The sequence below is a fragment of the Sapajus apella genome, unplaced genomic scaffold (assembly GCF_009761245.1).
Source record: "Sapajus apella isolate SASKATOON/1434 unplaced genomic scaffold, GSC_monkey_1.0 scaffold40, whole genome shotgun sequence".
Taxonomy (NCBI): Eukaryota; Metazoa; Chordata; class Mammalia; order Primates; family Cebidae; genus Sapajus; species Sapajus apella.
This window is the reverse complement of record NW_022436980.1, coordinates 18,993,401-19,011,880: the sequence shown is the minus strand read 5'-3', so window position 1 is coordinate 19,011,880 and position 18,480 is coordinate 18,993,401. Positions and strand designations below refer to the sequence as shown.

General features: G+C 36.4%; 1 protein-coding gene across 9 annotated transcripts in view; it reads right to left on the bottom strand.

The window, feature by feature from the left end:
- SENP7 (SUMO specific peptidase 7) overlaps positions 1-18,480 on the bottom strand; it is a 189,669-nt gene that overhangs the window by 36,948 nt on the left and 134,241 nt on the right. For all 9 annotated transcript variants that reach the window (XM_032299249.1, XM_032299247.1, XM_032299248.1 and 6 more), the window contains 4 exons: positions 10,721-10,833; positions 6,622-6,803; positions 5,233-5,572; positions 3,338-3,495 (listed from right to left, as the gene is read on the bottom strand). In XM_032299249.1, the coding sequence (XP_032155140.1) occupies positions 3,338-3,495; positions 5,233-5,572; positions 6,622-6,803; positions 10,721-10,833 (793 nt within the window). The remainder of the gene's footprint in view (positions 1-3,337; positions 3,496-5,232; positions 5,573-6,621; positions 6,804-10,720; positions 10,834-18,480) is intronic.

Below are 18,480 nucleotides of genomic sequence, written 5' to 3'. Positions count from 1 at the left end.
ACGCTTGCCTCCTCCCAAGCCTGAACCACGAAGAAGGTGAAACCCTGAATAGACCAATAACAAGGGCTGAAGTTGAGGCAGCAATTAACAGCTCACCACCAAAAAAAGCCCAGGTCCAGATGGGTTCACAGCCGAATTCTACCAGACATACAAAGAGGAGCTGGTACCACTCCTTCTGAAACTACTCCAAACAGTACCAAAAGAAGGAATCCTTCCAAAATCATTTTATGAGACCAACATCATCCTGATACCAAAACCCAGCAGATAATCAAGAAAAGAAAACTTCAAGCCAATATCCATGATGAACATAGATGCAAAAATCTTCAATAAAATACTGGCAAACCAACTGCAACAGCACATAAAAAAGCTTATCCATTATGATCAAGTAGGCTTCACCCCGGGGATGCAAGGCTGGTTCAACATATGCAAGTCTATAAGCATAATGCACCACATAAACAGAACCAAAGACAAAAACTACATGATTATTTCAATAGATGCAGAGAAGACCTTCAACAAAATTCAACAGCCCTTTATGCTAAAATCTCTCAATAAACTAGGTATTGATGGAACGTATCTCAAAATAATAAAAGCTATTTACGACAAACCCACAGCCAATATCATGCTGAATGGGCAAAAACTGGAAGCATTCCCTTTGAAATCTAGCACTAGGCAAGGATGCCCTCTCTCACCATTCCTGTTCAATATAGTATTGGAAGTTCTAGCCAGAGGAATCAGGTAAGAAAAAAGAAATAAAGCGGATTCAATTAGGAAAGAAGGAAGTCAAATTGTCTCTATTGGCAGATGACAAGATTGTATATTTAGAAGACCCCATCATCTCAGCCCAAAATCTCCTGAAACTGAGAATCAACTTCACTAAAGTCTCAGGATACAAAATCAATGTGCAGAAATCACGAGCATTCCTATACACCAATAATAGACAAACAGAGAGCCAAATCAAGAACGAGCTGCCATTCACAATTGCTACAAAGAGAATAAAATACCCAGAAATACAGCTAACAAAGGATGTAAAGGACCTCTTCGAGGAGAACTACAAACCACTTCTCAAGGAAATAAGAGAGGACACAAACAGATGGAGAAACATTCCACACTCATGGTTAGGAAGAATCAATATTGTGAAAATGACCATACTGCTCAAAGTAATTTATAGATTGAATGCTATCTCCATCAAGCTACCTATGACCCTCTTCACAGAACTGGAAAAAAATCACCTTAAACTTCATATGGAACCAAAAGAGAGTCCACATAGCCAAGACATTTCTAAGCAAAAAGAACAAAACTGGAGGCATCATACTACCTGACTTCAAACTATACTACAAGGCTACAGTAATCAAAACAGCATGGTACTGGTACCAAAACACAGATATAGACCAATGGAACAGAACAGAGGCCTCAGAGGCAACACCACACATCTACAACCACCTGATCTTTGACAAACCTGGCAAAAACAAGCAATGAGGAAAGAATTCCCTGTTTAATAAGTGGTGTGGGGAAAACTGGCTAGCAGTGTGCAGAAAGCAGAAACTGGACCACTTCCAGACACCTTACACTAAAATTAACTCCAGATGGATTAAAGACTTAAATATAAGTCCTTACAACATAAAAACCCTAGAAGAAAACCTAGGCAAAACCATTCAGGACATACGCATAGGCAAGGACTTCATGACTAAAACACCAAAAGCATTGGCAACAAAAGCCAAAATAGACAAATTGGATCTAATTCAACTCAGAGCTTTTCCACAGCAAAAGAAACAATCATTAGAGTGAACCAACAACCAACAGAATAGGAAAAAATTTTTGCAATCAACCCATCTGACAAAGGGCTAATATCCAGAATCTACAAAGAACTAAAGCAGATTTACAAGAAAAAAAAAAACCATCCAAAAGTGGGCAAAGGATATGAACAGACACTTTTCAAAAGAAGACATATATGAGGTCAATAAACATATGAAAAAATGCTCTTCATCACTGGTCATTAGACAACTGCAAATCAAAACCACATTGAGATATCACCTCACACCAGTTAGAATGGCAATTCTGGAGACAACAGATGCTGAAGAGGATGTGGAGAAATAGGAATACTTTTACACTGTTGGTGGGAGTGTAAATTAGGTCAACCATTGTGGAAGGCAGTGTGGCAATTCCTCAAGGACCTAGAAATAGAAATTCCATTTGACCCAGCAATCCCTTTACTGGGTATATATTTAAAGGATAAAAAATCATTCTATTATAAAGACGCATGCACAAGTATGTTTACTGCAGTGCTGTTTACAACAGCAAAGACCTGGAACCAACTGAAATGCCCATGGATGATAGGCTGGACAGGGAAAATGTGGCACATATACACCATGGAATACATGCAGCCATAAAAAATGATGAGTTTGTGTCCTTTGTAGGGACATGGATGAAGCTGGAAACCATCATTCTCAGCAAACTGACACAAGAACAGAAAATCAAACACTGCATGTTCTCACTCATAGGCGGGTGTTGAACAATGAGAACACATGAACACAGGGAGGGGAGCATCACACACTGGGGTCTGTTGATGGGGACTACAGTCGGGACAGCAGGGGGTAGGGAGTTGGGGAGGGATAACATGGGGAGAAATACCAGATATTGGTGATGGGGTTAGAGGCAATATACCACATTGCCGTGTATGTGCCTATGCAACAATCCTGCATGTTTTTTACATATACCGTAGAACCTAGAGTGCAATAAAATATATATATACTTAAAAAAAAAAAGAAAGAAAGAATAAATACTGATAATAAATGATTTGAACCTATTTTAGACCTTCACTTTTTAAAGGACTGAACTAATTGACTGATACTAAACTAACACACTTCCATTTATTATTTTCTATAAGAAGGAAGAGACAGAGGACTTGCCAAACCTTATAGGTTTCTGACCTGTATCCCCAAAGCCATGTTCTTTCCTCTATATTATACTGCCTTCACAGTATGTGAGAAAAAGGAATAATTCCAAGTAGCCAAAATACTCCAAGACCAGACATATATTAGAAAATGTATTTAATTCTACAAAATGTTATTGAAATGTCCAATGAAAGCCATAAAAAAAATTCAAGTAATATTTGGACTGAAAAAAATATAAATGACCAGAAAAAAATGGTATAATCTTTTATTTCAAAATAAAGACAACTATGTATTTCACTCAAACTACTATAAAAAAGTTGTCTCAAAATTCAAACTAAGAAAATTTCTAATTTTCATTATAATATTCTGCTTGATAAAACAAGTAACAGTCCTTAACAATACTGTATATTTCATTGTTATTCTGTGAGAAGACAGAAGTAAATTACCTGCCCAGATTCACGTGTAATCAATGGTAGTTTTGACAATGCTGATTCAGAAGTACTCTCATTTTCATCAGTTGACTCATGCTCTTGCTTAGGTTGTAACTTAAGAATTTCTGAATTTTTATGTTCAACAGGTCCTTCTTCATCACTGGAAACAACAACTAAAAAGGAAAAGAAAAATGTACTTTTATTTATTCTTTTTTTTTTTTTTTTTTTTTCAAGACACAGTCTCCTGATCTCGGCTGACTGCATCCTCCACCTCCCAGGCTCAAGCAATTCTCCTGCCTCAACCTCCCAAGTAGCTGGGATTACAAGTGCCAGCCACCATGCCAGCCAACTCATATTTTTAGCAGAGATGGGGTTTTACCATGATAGCCAGGCTGGTCTGAAACTCCTGACCTCAGATGATCCACCTGCCTCAGCCTCCCAAAGTGCTGAGATTATAGGTATGAGCTACTACACCCAGCCAAAAAAAAAGTATTTTAAATGTGTAACAATCAAATATTTAAAAAAAAAAAAAAAAAAACTTTCAGCCGGGAATGGTGGCTCACTCCTGTAATCCCAGGACTTTGGGAGGCTGAGGTGGGTGGATCCCGAGGTCAGGAGTTCGAGACCGGCCTGGCCAACATGGTGAAACCCCATCTCTACTAAAAATACAAAAATCGGCTGGGCTCAATGACTCACACCTGTAATTCCAGTACTTTGGGAGGCCAAGACAGGCGGATCAAGTGAAGTCAGGAGTTCAAGACCAGCCTTACCAACATGGAAAAACCTCGTCTCTACTAAAAATACAAAATTAGCCGGGTGTGGTGATGCATGCCTGTAATCCCAGCTACTTGGAGGCTAAGGCAAGACAATCACTTGAACCTGGGAGGCAGAGGTTGCGGTGAGCAGAGATCGTGCCATTGCACTCCAGTCTGGGCAACAAGAGCGAACCACCATCTCCAAAAATAATAATAATAATACAAAAATTTAGCTGAGCATGGTGGCGCACACCTGTAATCCCAGCTACTCAGGAGGCTGAGGCAGGAGAATTTCTTGAGCCCAGGAGGCAGAGGCAGCAGTGAGCTCAGATCGCATCACTGCACTCCAGCCCAGCTGACACAGCCAGACTCTGTCTCAAAAAAAAAAAAAACTTTCTAATTAATGCAATTTATTTTTAACAATGCTGTTAAATTTAATCATCTAAATTTATTCAATTTAGAAACATACCTATCATTTGTTATCTGATTTATAGCAGTTATAGACAATGACTCCATATCAGAGCAATTATTCAACAGTTACCTGCACCCTCACCTTCTAAAGAATAAAGATGTTTAAAAATGGATAAAGCCATGAGGAGGCCTTAGGAACAAGTTCTAGTTCTAACAGTGTATTGTGCCACCACTAAATTGTACTTTAATTCCTGTTACGTAAATTGCTTCAAGGAGGGGGAAATGAATACGTAGGGGAAGATGTGGGAGACTATTCACTGGCGATCCTCTAAAACTTTTGAAATTTCTTTGTACCAGGTGATGGCATCAACTACTCAGAGGCTGCTTAAATCAAAATTAATAATAATTAGATAGCACTTAAACTTTCCACACTTCAACTTCATCAACTAAATGACAGTAACGATGGTCCTTAAATAATTTATTTTTAAACTACACAAAATTAAAGGGAACAAACCAAAAAAAAAAATACTTCTGTTTTCAAGTTCTCCATTAGTTTACCTAAATAAATATTTTAAGTCTTATGAAGGAGACCCCAAACTCCAAGCCTTTTTTCCTAAAGTTAATATATTCCACAGTGATGTCATAAACAGCTTATTGCCTTAGCCAAATTTGTTCAAGAGGAAGAAAAAACAACTAAGTAAAACAGAGGAAGTTAAGTAACTTTATAATCCTCCTGTCACTTACTTGGTTCAGCTGAGATCAATGATTGGTTCCCTTCATTACGTCCTCTTAGAATAGGCTTTTCTATTGTATTCAACTCACTCTCATCCTTCTCAACCAGGGAAGAAATCCCCGAAGTATCAGTGGAATTAGAGTTCTCAACAGTTTCAGTGGTTGAACAGGCAGAGGCACTTTTGGTGGTGTTACTGAAAGCCAACTCCTGATTGTTAAGTGAGGATAGTTTACTAAAATCATTTTTTGTAGGTTTAGATGTAATTTCTTCAAGCAGTTTTGGATCCTGATGATAGTTTTCACTTGACTTTTCAAACTCAGTGGATATTGCTGAGTCATCATCTTGTTTTTTCTAAACATAAACACAGAGAAAAAATAGCATTTTTCAAATTTGGCTTGCTTCATCCATTTTTAAATTCTTAAAAAATATATAAAAGGAAAAATATTATATCATTTCCATAAGTAGATGGATAGAAAACTAAACAATGACACTATGTTATGCTTGACACTGTCTCCCAAGTATAAAGATACAGAGTTTGGTCTGTCCATTCTGATGCCTGATAATTTTTTAAGGGGAAAATTAGGAGATTTCCATCTTTACAAATGCTTTATCAGATGGCCTCCCCTTATCTAAGTCAACTTTAGAATAAGAAGATTTATTTACAGATTTTTATTTTGTAAAAGTGACCAACTACTTTGGTTAAAAATTTTTTAAATTAACAATATAACATTAAGAATTATGAAAATCAACCATTGCCTTCAATATCTCATTTACTGTATAAATCTAAATCATGTTTATAATTACAACCCCAAAACATTACAAGGTCCTGAAATGATTTACAGATCAAAGGAATTGAAAGAGCTGTCTTACTGTTTTATTGCCACCTATATATTAAGTCTTTGAAAACAGAAAATGTATGTATTTAATATGGTAATTATTTACTTACAATAAATTCCCTAAACTCCAGATAAACAGAAGCTTAAAGAATTTGGTAAGTAAATTACTACTGATAAATATATCTAATAATAATTTTACAGAGCAAGTAAAAAAGAGAGTGACTAGACAATATGAATAGTATTTGGTTGAATTAAGGAAAAAGAAAAGCCTTAAGGATATATAACAAACTACTAAGGAAAGAATGATACAAGAAAAGAAGAAATTTTGACTTTTTTACTCATTCATAATATTTGAAATTTGTTCCAATAACTCTTTATTACCAAGAAAAGTTACATTTAAAATTGTTTCTCAAAAATAAAGCTAACAGTGAACCAAAAAAGAAAGAAAGAAATCTGATAATAAAAACAGAAAGCTAGAGGAACATTATTTGACCATAGTCAACTCATTTTTATTACAGCATAAAATTATTTCCTATACAGTAATATCTAAACACCTCTACTTACTGTCTCTTCTGTTGACTTATCCAAAGAAGTACAATTTTGAGAATCAGATAAATTATTTCTAAGCCTTCTCTTTCTCTTCCGGGAAATCAGAGTGGGTTCCATTTTTGAATCAGAATATTTAACATCCTTGTTTCTGCTTTCCTGTTCAAGATGATGACAACCTCTACCTCCACTGTTAAGGTCTTAAAAAACAAATTAAGTATAAATATGGACAAAAAAGTATAGAGAGAATCTCTTTTAGAAGAGCTCAAAGAAACACCATCAAAATTGCTCTACTACTTCCAAAGCCCCTTAAAACAGAAGTGTGCTGTTAAATTATCATACTGACACTGGATGAAGGTAAAGGCATGCCCTATTTTAATTGGTATACACAAAGTAAATGTTCATTATACAATAGCTGTGAGGTGAGAAAAATACATAAGGAAGAAATATTCTTTTTCAGAGTAGCCAAAGCAAAGCAACCAAACTGTTTTTCCATTTGCTATAAATGCACTTGGCTGCACTATCAAAAAAGGGGGTGCCTTATTAAAATCTGGAAAATTCATGTCTTAAAGTTTGATAATTCAGCATGACTTTATAAACTAGTCTTTTAAAAATGTAATTTACATACATATTTTTTAGTGGAAAGGGACTATAATTTGAAGAGTGTTGATCGCTGCTTTTTAAAAAGGAGCCAAAATATCTTTCCTCGGTAGTTGACTATAATATGTGATCATTCAGAAGGTTACCAATTTGTCAGTTTATTTCTTCTTTTCAATAATCAAGACTATGTTCTTTTAAGTCTCCAATAAATCCATTAGTCTAGAGAAGTGCTTCCTTTTTTAAGTCAACAAGACATCATTTTGAAACCCATGCCAATCATTACTAAAAATATTTAGCCGGGCGCGGTGGCTCAAGCCTGTAATCCCAGCACTTTGGGAGGCCGAGGCGCGTGGATCATGAGGTCAAGAGATCGAGACCATTCTGGTCAGCATGGTGAAACCCCGTCTCTACGAAAAATACAAAACATTAGCTGGGCATGGTGGTGCGTGCCTGTAATCGCAGCTACTCAAGAGGCTGAGGCAGGAGAATTGCCTGAACCCAGGGGGCAGAGGTTGCAGTGAGCCGAGATCACGCCATTGCACTCCAGCCCGGGTAACAAGAGCGAAACTCCGTCTCAAAAAAATAAAAAATAAAAATTAAAAAATTTAAAAAATAAAAATATTTAATATTTCTGTTATCAAATATATATACTGTACAAAAATGCCTTCTAAAAGTCTCCACTTAATTAACTAAAAGTTCTCCTGAATTATTTTGCTTTGTGAATCTATGTCATACAAGTACCAACACAAAGTTTATACACAGCAAGTCACAAAGCAGTTGCATTTAATTCACCATTTTCAATTCATCTGACTGACTGTCCTGACTTCTCCATTCAAGGAAAGTTTATGATCTTTAAAATCTTCTCTTCAAACTATTCTTGCTTTTACTCTAACTTCAACAATTCCTAATAACTAATATTCATGATAATTTGTCTTTGATATTGCTTAAAGGAAGGTACTGTAACAGGATTGAGGGTAAAAATTCCAAGACAGTCAATTGCCTTTCAATTTCCAGAGAAAACACCTTACTTACTAAGGAAAATAAAACTCCCCTCAAATCATCAACACAATATTTAGAACAGAACGTTAAATTTTATATGTAATATTGTAAACTATAAAAGTGGTCAAACACAATTTCTATACAAAATGTATCAAAACTATAATTTCTAAACATAAATATCATACTACAATAAAGACTCATAAAAGGAAACGGGCTTGAGAAAAACTTGATTATACAGGAGTTTCATTTTAAACAATTTATTATTTGCATATCAAACAAGCCTGTCTCATGGAAAAAGGAATAACTTTGTTAAACAGAATGAAAAATTGTAAAAATAGGATTCCACTTGCATAATATATACATAATTTAACCTGAAAATACTACTAGCATATATAACTAAAGAGATAGCAAAATCCTGTAAACAAGAGAATATTATTTCCAAGGTATTATGTGGTAAAAGCAAATTCCAAAAGGCAAACAATGTGCTGCCAAAAAAAAAAAATGGTACACCTAAAGTTTAATTCAGAATTTCCATTAATTTACAGGTTTTTATTAAATAACTGGTATCAGATGTAGGAGGATAAACACTGCTTCAATAAAGGTGCAACAGCTAATTTTATTCAAAAACACTTTCCCTACCAATAGTGGTACCTTCAGGGATACTGAAAAACTAAAAAGTGTTTCTTTTGTCATGTACTTTCCCCTAACGCATGTCTAAGATGCCGCTGTAATCTTGAGGTAATACTCCTGGGTACAAATCAGAAAGTATTTTATTCAAGTCAATATGAGAACTGTTAGTCCTCACATTCTACTAACTCTCCTAGGTAGAGTAGGAATGTTTGTCTTGATAATACCTGAACTGACCCCACTTGTACAAATACTTATATTTTTACTTGATAATCAATACAGTCATCCCTCAGTATCCTCAGGGTCCCAGGGACTCCAGATACCAAAACTGATGGATCCATAAGCCCCTAAAGGTAAAATATTTGCATATAACCTGTATATATTCTCCTGTATACTTTAATCTCTATAAGTAATAATATAATCTCTATAAGTAATCTAACTTATAATACCCAATGCAACATAAATACTATGTAAATACTTGTTACACTGTATTTTTTATTATTGTATTATTTTTATTAAGGTGTTTTCAAATATTTTCCATCTGTGGTAGATTGAATCTGCAGATACAGAATACAAAGATACAGAGAGATGACTGTAGTTATTTCTAAGAAAAGTACAGTTCATAAGAAAATAAATGTCAAATGTATAATGATACGTTGACAGTACTTAGTGACTAGCTGAAAATTTATCTGTACAAAGTCACAGCACATTTTCCAAAGACTGCCTTTATAAGAGTTTCAGCTGGTTTCTTGTACAAATAAAAGTTGTTAGTCTAATTTCATTTTAATTTTTTTTTTAATGAAAAAGAATCTTTAGCTGTGCTCCAAATGAAGTGGATTTTGCATAGTGTCATTAAAAGACTTTTTTTTGTATCGTGAATAACTTATGAAATCACTCAAAAATAAAATAGTGGCTAAGCGCGGTGGCTCACGCCTATAATCCCAGCACTTTGGGAGGCCGAGGCAGGCAGATATCTGGAGCCCAGGCGTTTGAGACCAGCCTGGGCAACATGGCAAGACCCTGTCTCTGCAAAATACAAAAACTTAGTCAGGCATGGTGGTGCATACCTATAGTCTCAACTACTCAGGAAGCTGATGTGGGAGAATCACCTAAGCCCAGGAGGTAGAGGCTGAAGTGAGCTGATCATGTGTGATCATGCCACTGTACTCCAGCATAGGTGACAGAGTCAGGCCCTGTCTCAGAAAAAGAATAAGAAAAAGAAAAGAAAGAACAAACCAGACCTCAACAAATATTTAAGCTATCGATAATCCAAGAGACCCCTGAAGGTGTTGGTTTCACAAATAATGTAGTAAAATTGATTTTCTCCAAATATCAGTAAAATATTTTTAATTCTTGAAAGAGAGACAAAAAAGAAAAAGAAGTCAAATCACAAATCCTATATGCACGGAGGCCTACTAAAAATTTTCAGAAGTCTAGGAAGTATTTACCTTCAAATTTGCTAATAGTGGCTTGTTTTGGCATCACCCTAAAGTTGAAAGAAATTCTAATGAATAGAGAATGTATTTCATGGTAGGCGAATAGACAGTGATAAGCTAATAATAAAAACTCAGTAAGCAGTAACTTTAATATCCATGGAAACAACACCTAGAAATAGCTAAATTAACGTAACTTCATAGCCATATCCCAGTCTCCCCAAAGAAGAAAAAAAAAATATCCAAATTTAACTTTTGGGATTAGTAAATAAATCTGGAAATGAGTACTATGCCACATAAAGAGTAGGTTTTGCAATTCTCCTTGTGTTGCCAAATAATCTCCCTTTACTTTCACATATCCTTTTAAAGCAAAATGAAATAATTTATTTATAACAAAAATTATTATAAATACAATAGGCACAAACTCAAATTCCAACAGTTTTCTAAGGTTCACAAACCTTTAGGCTGAGTATCAGACATTAAAAGAGAAATGCCATCATCAGTTCTTCGTTTTTCTTTATTGCGCGCAGCCTGCTTCACAGAGTTATCTGTCTTACTTTGTTGTGGGCACCTGCAGAAGAGAGCTGTATTATACTCAATTCTAATACAGCCCAAATAAATTTAGAAACCTAATGGCATATATTTAAAAATCCAACAGGTTACAAACACAGTCCCACATGGCAGACTGTAAGATCTGGTCTGGATGGTGAAAAATATATATTCAATTCAGATTTAAGAAATAAGTTATCCTCCCTTTTCTACCTTTAAATTCCCCATGTGTGTTTTGGGGGAAAAAAACGGACTATCAACATTGGAGGATTGTACACATGTAAAATGAGCAAGAGAGTAATATCATACGAGTATTAAATAAGTTAGGTTTAAAAAGTGAAATTCCAAGAACACAAGTACCCCGATAGTCAAACAATTACAAGCCAAAGCTGAATGTTATTATATTTCAAGCACGGTTCATATATCAAAAAGTAAGTGTGGTAACAAATTTCCAATAGTATGTGGCAATAAATTTTACCTATAGAGAAAATAATTTAAAGCCTAAGGTACTGGTAAAATAACAAATTTTAGAATGATAGGCACAATGTTATTATTAATAAAAATTTAGAAATATAAAACATACTATAATGTATAAATGTGTACATGTAAAATAAAATATAAAAATTTAGACTGGAAGGGTTCAAGCCTATTTGGATAGTAGATAACTCTAAAGAAGGAGAGTAATAGAATCAGGGAATATAAAATAAATAAGTTTTCAACTTTCTATAATACTTTAAAAAAATTAAATCTAAAAAAAATAAAGAATTATATTGGTTAAATCTCAGTGATATGTATTGGGATATTAATCTCCTCATGTGCATAAAGTATTTTATAATTCAAAAAATATAAATTATTTACAACTAAGGCAACTAGCGTAAGTCAAAAACAAGGACTATAAAGACCAATAACACATAACACCTCTTTGTCTTGAGAGAATTATTTGGAAAGCTAAAAATGACTTATATTATAAATAAAAAAGCTACAGTATTCAAACATTGCCAGTGTAGTGTCATAAAGAAAGAGTCATTGCTCCTATTACATTGCTCATTTTCATATTTACTTTGGTACAATTTTCTTTATTCTCAGATTGGAAATTAAAAGGCCATATAATCAAAATTGTGAGGGAGGGTGAGCCACTTTCACTTGCAAAGAGATTCTGACTGAGTCAAATTATTCCACTCATCAACCCTCAAGAATCATTCAATCAGAGCTTGGTGATAACCTTTAGCAGTAGAATATAAATAACTCCCACATGTATAGCATTCCAATAATGGAACACTAGGCATAAGTAGCTTAAAAGACTGAAACCTAACAGGACTGCAGAATGCTTTTCTTCCTCTCGCATCTTACCACCACATTCTTAAAGGTCTATTTACAGTAATTGCTTTTATCTGGTACATCATGTCCATCTATCCAAAACAAAAGAAAAGAAAAGACAATTAAAAGCACACTAAAAGAAAAAAATCACAGTTTGACAACAAGTAACAAAACAAGAACCAGACATGTCAGAGATGATGAATTATCAGGCTAGGAATTTAAAACAATTATTATCAACAGATAAAGTATATAGCATATAAGCACTTACGGGCAATATTAGCAGAGAGAAAGTGTAAGAAAGAATGAAAAAGAAACACTAAAAATTAAAACACTGTAACAAAAATGAACAATGCCTTGGATGGGCTCACTAGTAAACAGGATGTGAAAAAGAATCCCTGAACCATATTATATATTAATAGAAAATTCCAACACAGGAAAGAAAAAAAAAGACTTAAAAATCCATAACATAATATTAAAGAACTGTGGGACAACTACAAAAGGTGTAGCACAGGCATAATGGGAATATTACAAGAAGAAAGAGGTAAAGAAACAGAGGAAATATGAAAAGCTATAACGCATGAGAATTTCCCCAAATTAGTGTCAGACACAAAATCACAGACTGGCTAGTTCAGAGAACACCAAAGAGAATGAATAAATGCCCAAAAACCAACACCTAGGCATATCATATTAAACTGAAAAAATCAAAGATTTTAAAACAGTTCATAAAATCCAGAAAAAAAAAAAACCTTAACTACAGAAAAACAAAGATAAGAATTTTATCTGATTTCTCAGACACCATGCAAGTAAGAACATTATGGAGGGAAATCTTTTAAGTGTTCAGAGAAAAAGACCTACCAACCTAGAATTCTGTATCCTGTGAAATTATCCTCCATAAGTGATAGAGAAATAAGGATGTCCACAGATTCAAAAAAATGAAGAAGAAGAAGAAGAAGAAGATAATAACCTGTTGCCAGTAGACCTGTCTTCTAAGAAATGTTAGAAGTTCTCCAAAGAGAAGGCAAATGACATAGGTAAGAAATTCAGATCTATGTCAAGAAAGAGCATCAGAGGAAGAATCAATAAAAGTAAAATAAAATTTTTTATTTTTCTTATTTGTAAACTATAAATGCCTATATTCAAAAAGAAGAAAGATCTAAAATGAGTAATCTAAGCTTCCAACTTAGGAAATGAGTAAAAGAAGATCAAGTCAATTCCAGAGTAAGCAGAGAACAGAAAACAGGAGCTTGACAAAAATCAATGAAACCAAAATTTGGTTACTTGAAAAGATAAACAAAATTGAGAGGCCTCTAGCCAGATTAAGAAAAAGACACCAAATACTGGTTTCACAAATGAAAGCGAACACTTCACTACAGATACCACAGACAAGAAAAGAATAGTAAAAGTATAACAGGAATATTATGAACAACTATATTTGATAAGCCCATATATTTGATAACCTACATGAAATACACCAATTTCTTGAAAAACACAATCTACCAAAACTCACACAAGAATAAATAGACAATCTAGATGGACATAGATGATATTTTTAAATGGATGAATAATTAATACACTTACAAAAGCTACAACATGTGGCACAGATGGATTCACGGGTAAATTCTACCAAACATTTCAGGATGAAATTATACCAATTCTCCACCACCTCTTTGTAAAAATAAAAGCAGAAGGAATATTTCCTAACTCATCCTATGCAGCCACTATTGCCCTAATACCAAAAACAGAGATACCACAAGCCAAGAAAACTAATATGTCTTATGAGACAGATGCAAAAATACTCAGGAAAATATTAGCTATGGGAATCCAACAAAATATAAAAAAGAATTATACGCCACAACTCAGCGCGATTTATCCCAGATATGCAAGGCTGTTTCAACATTTAGAAATCAATTAGTGTAACTGATTGCATCAAAGCTAATGAAGAAAAATCACATGATCAGGGTCAAGGCCAAGACTGCCCACTAGAAACACAGGCGATTGGAGGCTCCCATTGAAAAGAACCGTAATTACAGAGTGAACCCTTCACTGGCAACCAAGTTATCCAGGTTCTCTCAATAGATCTGACTACGCAGCTGGCATGACCCACAGAGAAGGAAGAACAGTGTGGTATGGTGGCCACCTGAGAGCCACACAGGGCAGGGGAGCCCCCACCCCCCAGCCAAGGAAGACACTGAGTGAGGGTGCTACCCAGCCAGGGAAACCGTGCTTTCTCCATGGAACTGTGCAACGCATGGAAACCATGCTTTCTCCACAGAACTATGCAACCCATAGATTGGAAGATCCCACTCGTGAACCCATGCCACCTGGGCCTAGCGTCCCAACCCTGAAGCTGCGCACATTCTCAGCAGCCTCTGAGTTGGAATCTGCTTAAGCCTGCCGAGCTTGTGGGGTGAGGAGTGACCAGCATCACAGCTGCAACCGCCTGCTGTCTAAGCTGTTTGAGCTCCTTGAGGAAGCAGCATCAGCCAGCACTGGGACTCATAACTGCCTAACAAGCTAAGCTCCCTAAGCTCCAGGCTGTGCTTTTCCACTGCTGATGCCAGGGAGGCTGGACAACTTCATCCCAAGAGGTGTCCCCCACAACCCAACATGCTGGCTGTGGCAGACTCCCACCAGAGAGCCTCTTCAGGCCTGACCCTGACCCATCCTTCCTCACTGGGTGAGGCTTTCCCTGCATGAACTCCAACAACTCCAGCTGGAGGCTCAGGAACAAAACCCAGATCTCCCTGGGCCTGAGCCCCAGGGGGAGTAGTGGCTGTAGTCTCTTCAGACCAGCCGACTAGCCTTTCCACCTAGTGGTTCTTACAAATCCCAGCAGCCCAGATGAGTGGGTTTGCCCCCAGCGAAGCACACCCCCTCCACCAAAGTACTTTGTTAAATGGATCCTGTTCCCTGTGCCACCCAACTGGGTGAGACCCTCCAACAGGGGTTGTCAGACACCCTATACAGGAGCAATCCTACTGGTATGAGGTTGATGCCCTTCAAGGTGAGAGATCCCAGAAGAAAGAGTAGGCACCCATCTTTGCTGTTCTCCAGCCTCCTTGAGTGACACCTCCAGGCACGGGAGTGAACCAGATGAACAGGGCCTAAAGGGAACCCCCAGCGAACCGCAGCAGCCTTACAGAAGAGGGACCTGACCAATGCAAGAAAACAAACAGAAAGCAACAACAGCATCAACAACAAAAAAAGTCCCCCCAAAAAACCCCATCCAAGAGTGAGCATCCTCAAAGATCAAAACCAGACAAACTCATGAAGATGAGAAAGAATCAACAACAAAAAAAAAAATGCTGAAAACCCAAAAGGACAGAGTACCTCTTCTCCTCCAAATGATTGCAATGCCTCTCCCATAAGGACACAGAACTGAACAGACGAAAAGATGGACAAATTGACAGACGCAGGCTTCAGAGATGGGTGATTAACAAAAACTCTGCTGAGCAAAAGGTGCACGTTCCAACCCAATGTAAACAAGCTAAAAACCTTGGTACAGATTACAGGAGCTGCTATCTAAAATAACCAGTTTAGAGAGGAACATAAATGACCTGATGGAGCTGAAAAACATAGCGGAAGAACTTCGTGAGCCATACACAACTATCAATAGCCAAATCAACCAAGTGGAAGAAAGGATATCACAGTGTGAAGACCACCTTGCTGAAATAAGGCATGCAGACAACATTAGGAAAAAAAAGAAACAAAAGGAACAAAGCCTCCAACAAATATGGGACTTCCAAAAACACTGAACTTATGATTGATTGAAGTACCAAAAGGAGACAGAGAATGAAAACAAGCTGGAAAACACACTTTAGGATATTCTCCAAGAGAATGTCCCCAGTCTAGCAAGACAGGCTAACACGCAAATTCAGGAAATACAGAGAATACCAAGATAACCCAGGAGAAGATCAACCCCAAGAAACATAATCATCAGATTCTCCAAGTCTGAAACGAAAGAAAAAATGTTAAGGGTAGCCAGAAAGAAAGGCCAGGTGACCTACACAGGGAAGCCCATTAGACAAACAACAAACCTCTCAGGAGAAAAAATACAAGCCAGAAGAGATTGGCAATCAATATTCAACATTCTTAAAGAATTTTCGGCCCAGAATTTCATATCCAGCCCAACTAAGTTTCATAAGTGAAGGAGAAATAAAATCCTATCCAGACAAACAAATGCTGAAAAAATTCATTACCACCAGGCCTGCCTTGCAAGAGCTCCTGAAGGACGCACTAAATATGGAAGGGAAAAACTGGTACCAGCTACTGCAAAAACACACCAAAATATAAAGACCAATGACACTATGAAGAAACTGCATGAACTACTGTGCAAAACAACCAGCTAGCATCATGATGACATGATCAAATTCACACATAATGATATTAATCTTAAGTGTAAATGGGCTAAATGCCCTAATTAAAAGGCACAGAATGGCAAACCATATAAAGAGTCAAGACCCACTGGTGTGCTGTATTCAGGAGATCCATCTGACGTGCAAAGACACACATAGGCTCAAAATAAAGAGATGAAAAAAAATTTACCAAGCAAATGGAAAGAAAAAAGAAAAAGAAAAAAAAAAGTAGGAGTTGCAATCCTAGTCTCTGACAAAACAGATTTTAAACCAACAAAGATCAAAAAAGACAAAGAAGGGCCGCATTTCCAGACGGATTTTTATTGCCCACAGACCAGGATATTCCCAGGCGGAGGAGCCCCATGGGTTGCCAGCGCTGCTGTTTTGGCCACTTTATCGTTTACAGAAATGCAAATCAAAACTACATTAAGATACAATCTCACACCAGTTAGAATGGCGATCATTAAAAAATCTGGAGACAACAGATGCTGGAGAGGATCTATTAAGAAAAATGATAAATGAGATATAACCACCAATCCCACAGAAATACAAATGACCATCAGAGAATACTATAAACACCTTTATGCAAATAAACTAGAGAATCTAGAAGAAACAGATAAATTCCTGGACACATACACCTTCCCAAGACTAAACCAGGAAGAAGTCAAATATTTGAATAGGCCAAAAACAAGGTTTGACATTGAGGCAATAATTAATAGCCTACAACCAAAAAAAGTCCTGGACCAGACAGATTTACAGCCGAATTCTACCAGACGTACAAAGAGGAGCCGGCACCATTCCTTCTATTCCATTCTATTCCAAACAACAGAAAAAAAAGGGACTCTTCCCTAACTCATTTTATGAGGCCAGCATCATCCTGATACCAAAACCAGGCAGAGACAAAATTTCAGGACAATATCCCTGATGAACACCAATGCAAAAATCCTCAATAAAACACTGGCAAACCAAATCCAGCAGAACATTAAAAAGCTTAGCCACCACAATCAAGTCAGCTTCATCCCTGAGATGCAAGGCTGGTTCAACATACACAAATCAATAAACATAATTCATTACAGAAACCGAACCAATGACAAAAACCACATGATTATCTCAATAGATGCAGAAAAGGCTTTCAACAAATTTCAGCAGTGCTTCATGTTAAAAACTCTCAATAAACTAGGTGTTGATGGAACGTATCTCAAAATAATAAGAGTTATTTATGACAAACCCACACCCAATATCATACCGAATGGGCAAAAACTAAAAGCATTCCCTTTGAAAACCGGCACTAGACAAGGATGCCCTCTCTCACCACTCCTATTCAACATAGTATTGGAAGTTCTAACCAGGGTAATCAGGCAAGAAAAAGAAATAACAGGTCTCCAATTAGGGAAAGAGGAAGTCAAATTGTCTGTTTGCAGATGACATGACTGCATATTTAGAAAAACCCATTGTCTCAGCCCAGAATCTCCTTAAGCTGATAAGCAACTTAAGTAATCTCAGGATACAAAATCAATGTACAAAAATCAAAAGCATTCCTATACACCAGTAACAGACAAACAGAGAGCCAACTCATGAGTGAACTCCCATTCACAATTGCTACAAAGAGAATTAAATACCCAGGAATACAACTTACAAGGAATGTGAAGGACCTCTTCAAAGAGAACTACAATCCACTGCTCAAGGAAATAAGAGAGGACACAGACAAATGGAAAAACATTCCATGCTCATAGATAGGAAGAATCAGTATCGTAAAAATGACCATATTGCCCAAACTAATTAACAGATTCAACACTATCTCTATCAAGCTACCATTGACTTTCTTCATAAAATTGGAAGAAAAAAAAAACTACTTTAAATTTCACATGGAACCAAAAAAGAGCTTGTATAGCCTAAGCAAAAAGAACAAAGTGGGAGGCATCATGCCACCTGACTTCAAACTATACTACAAGGCTACAGTAATCAAAACAGCATAGTACTGGTACCAAAACAGAGAT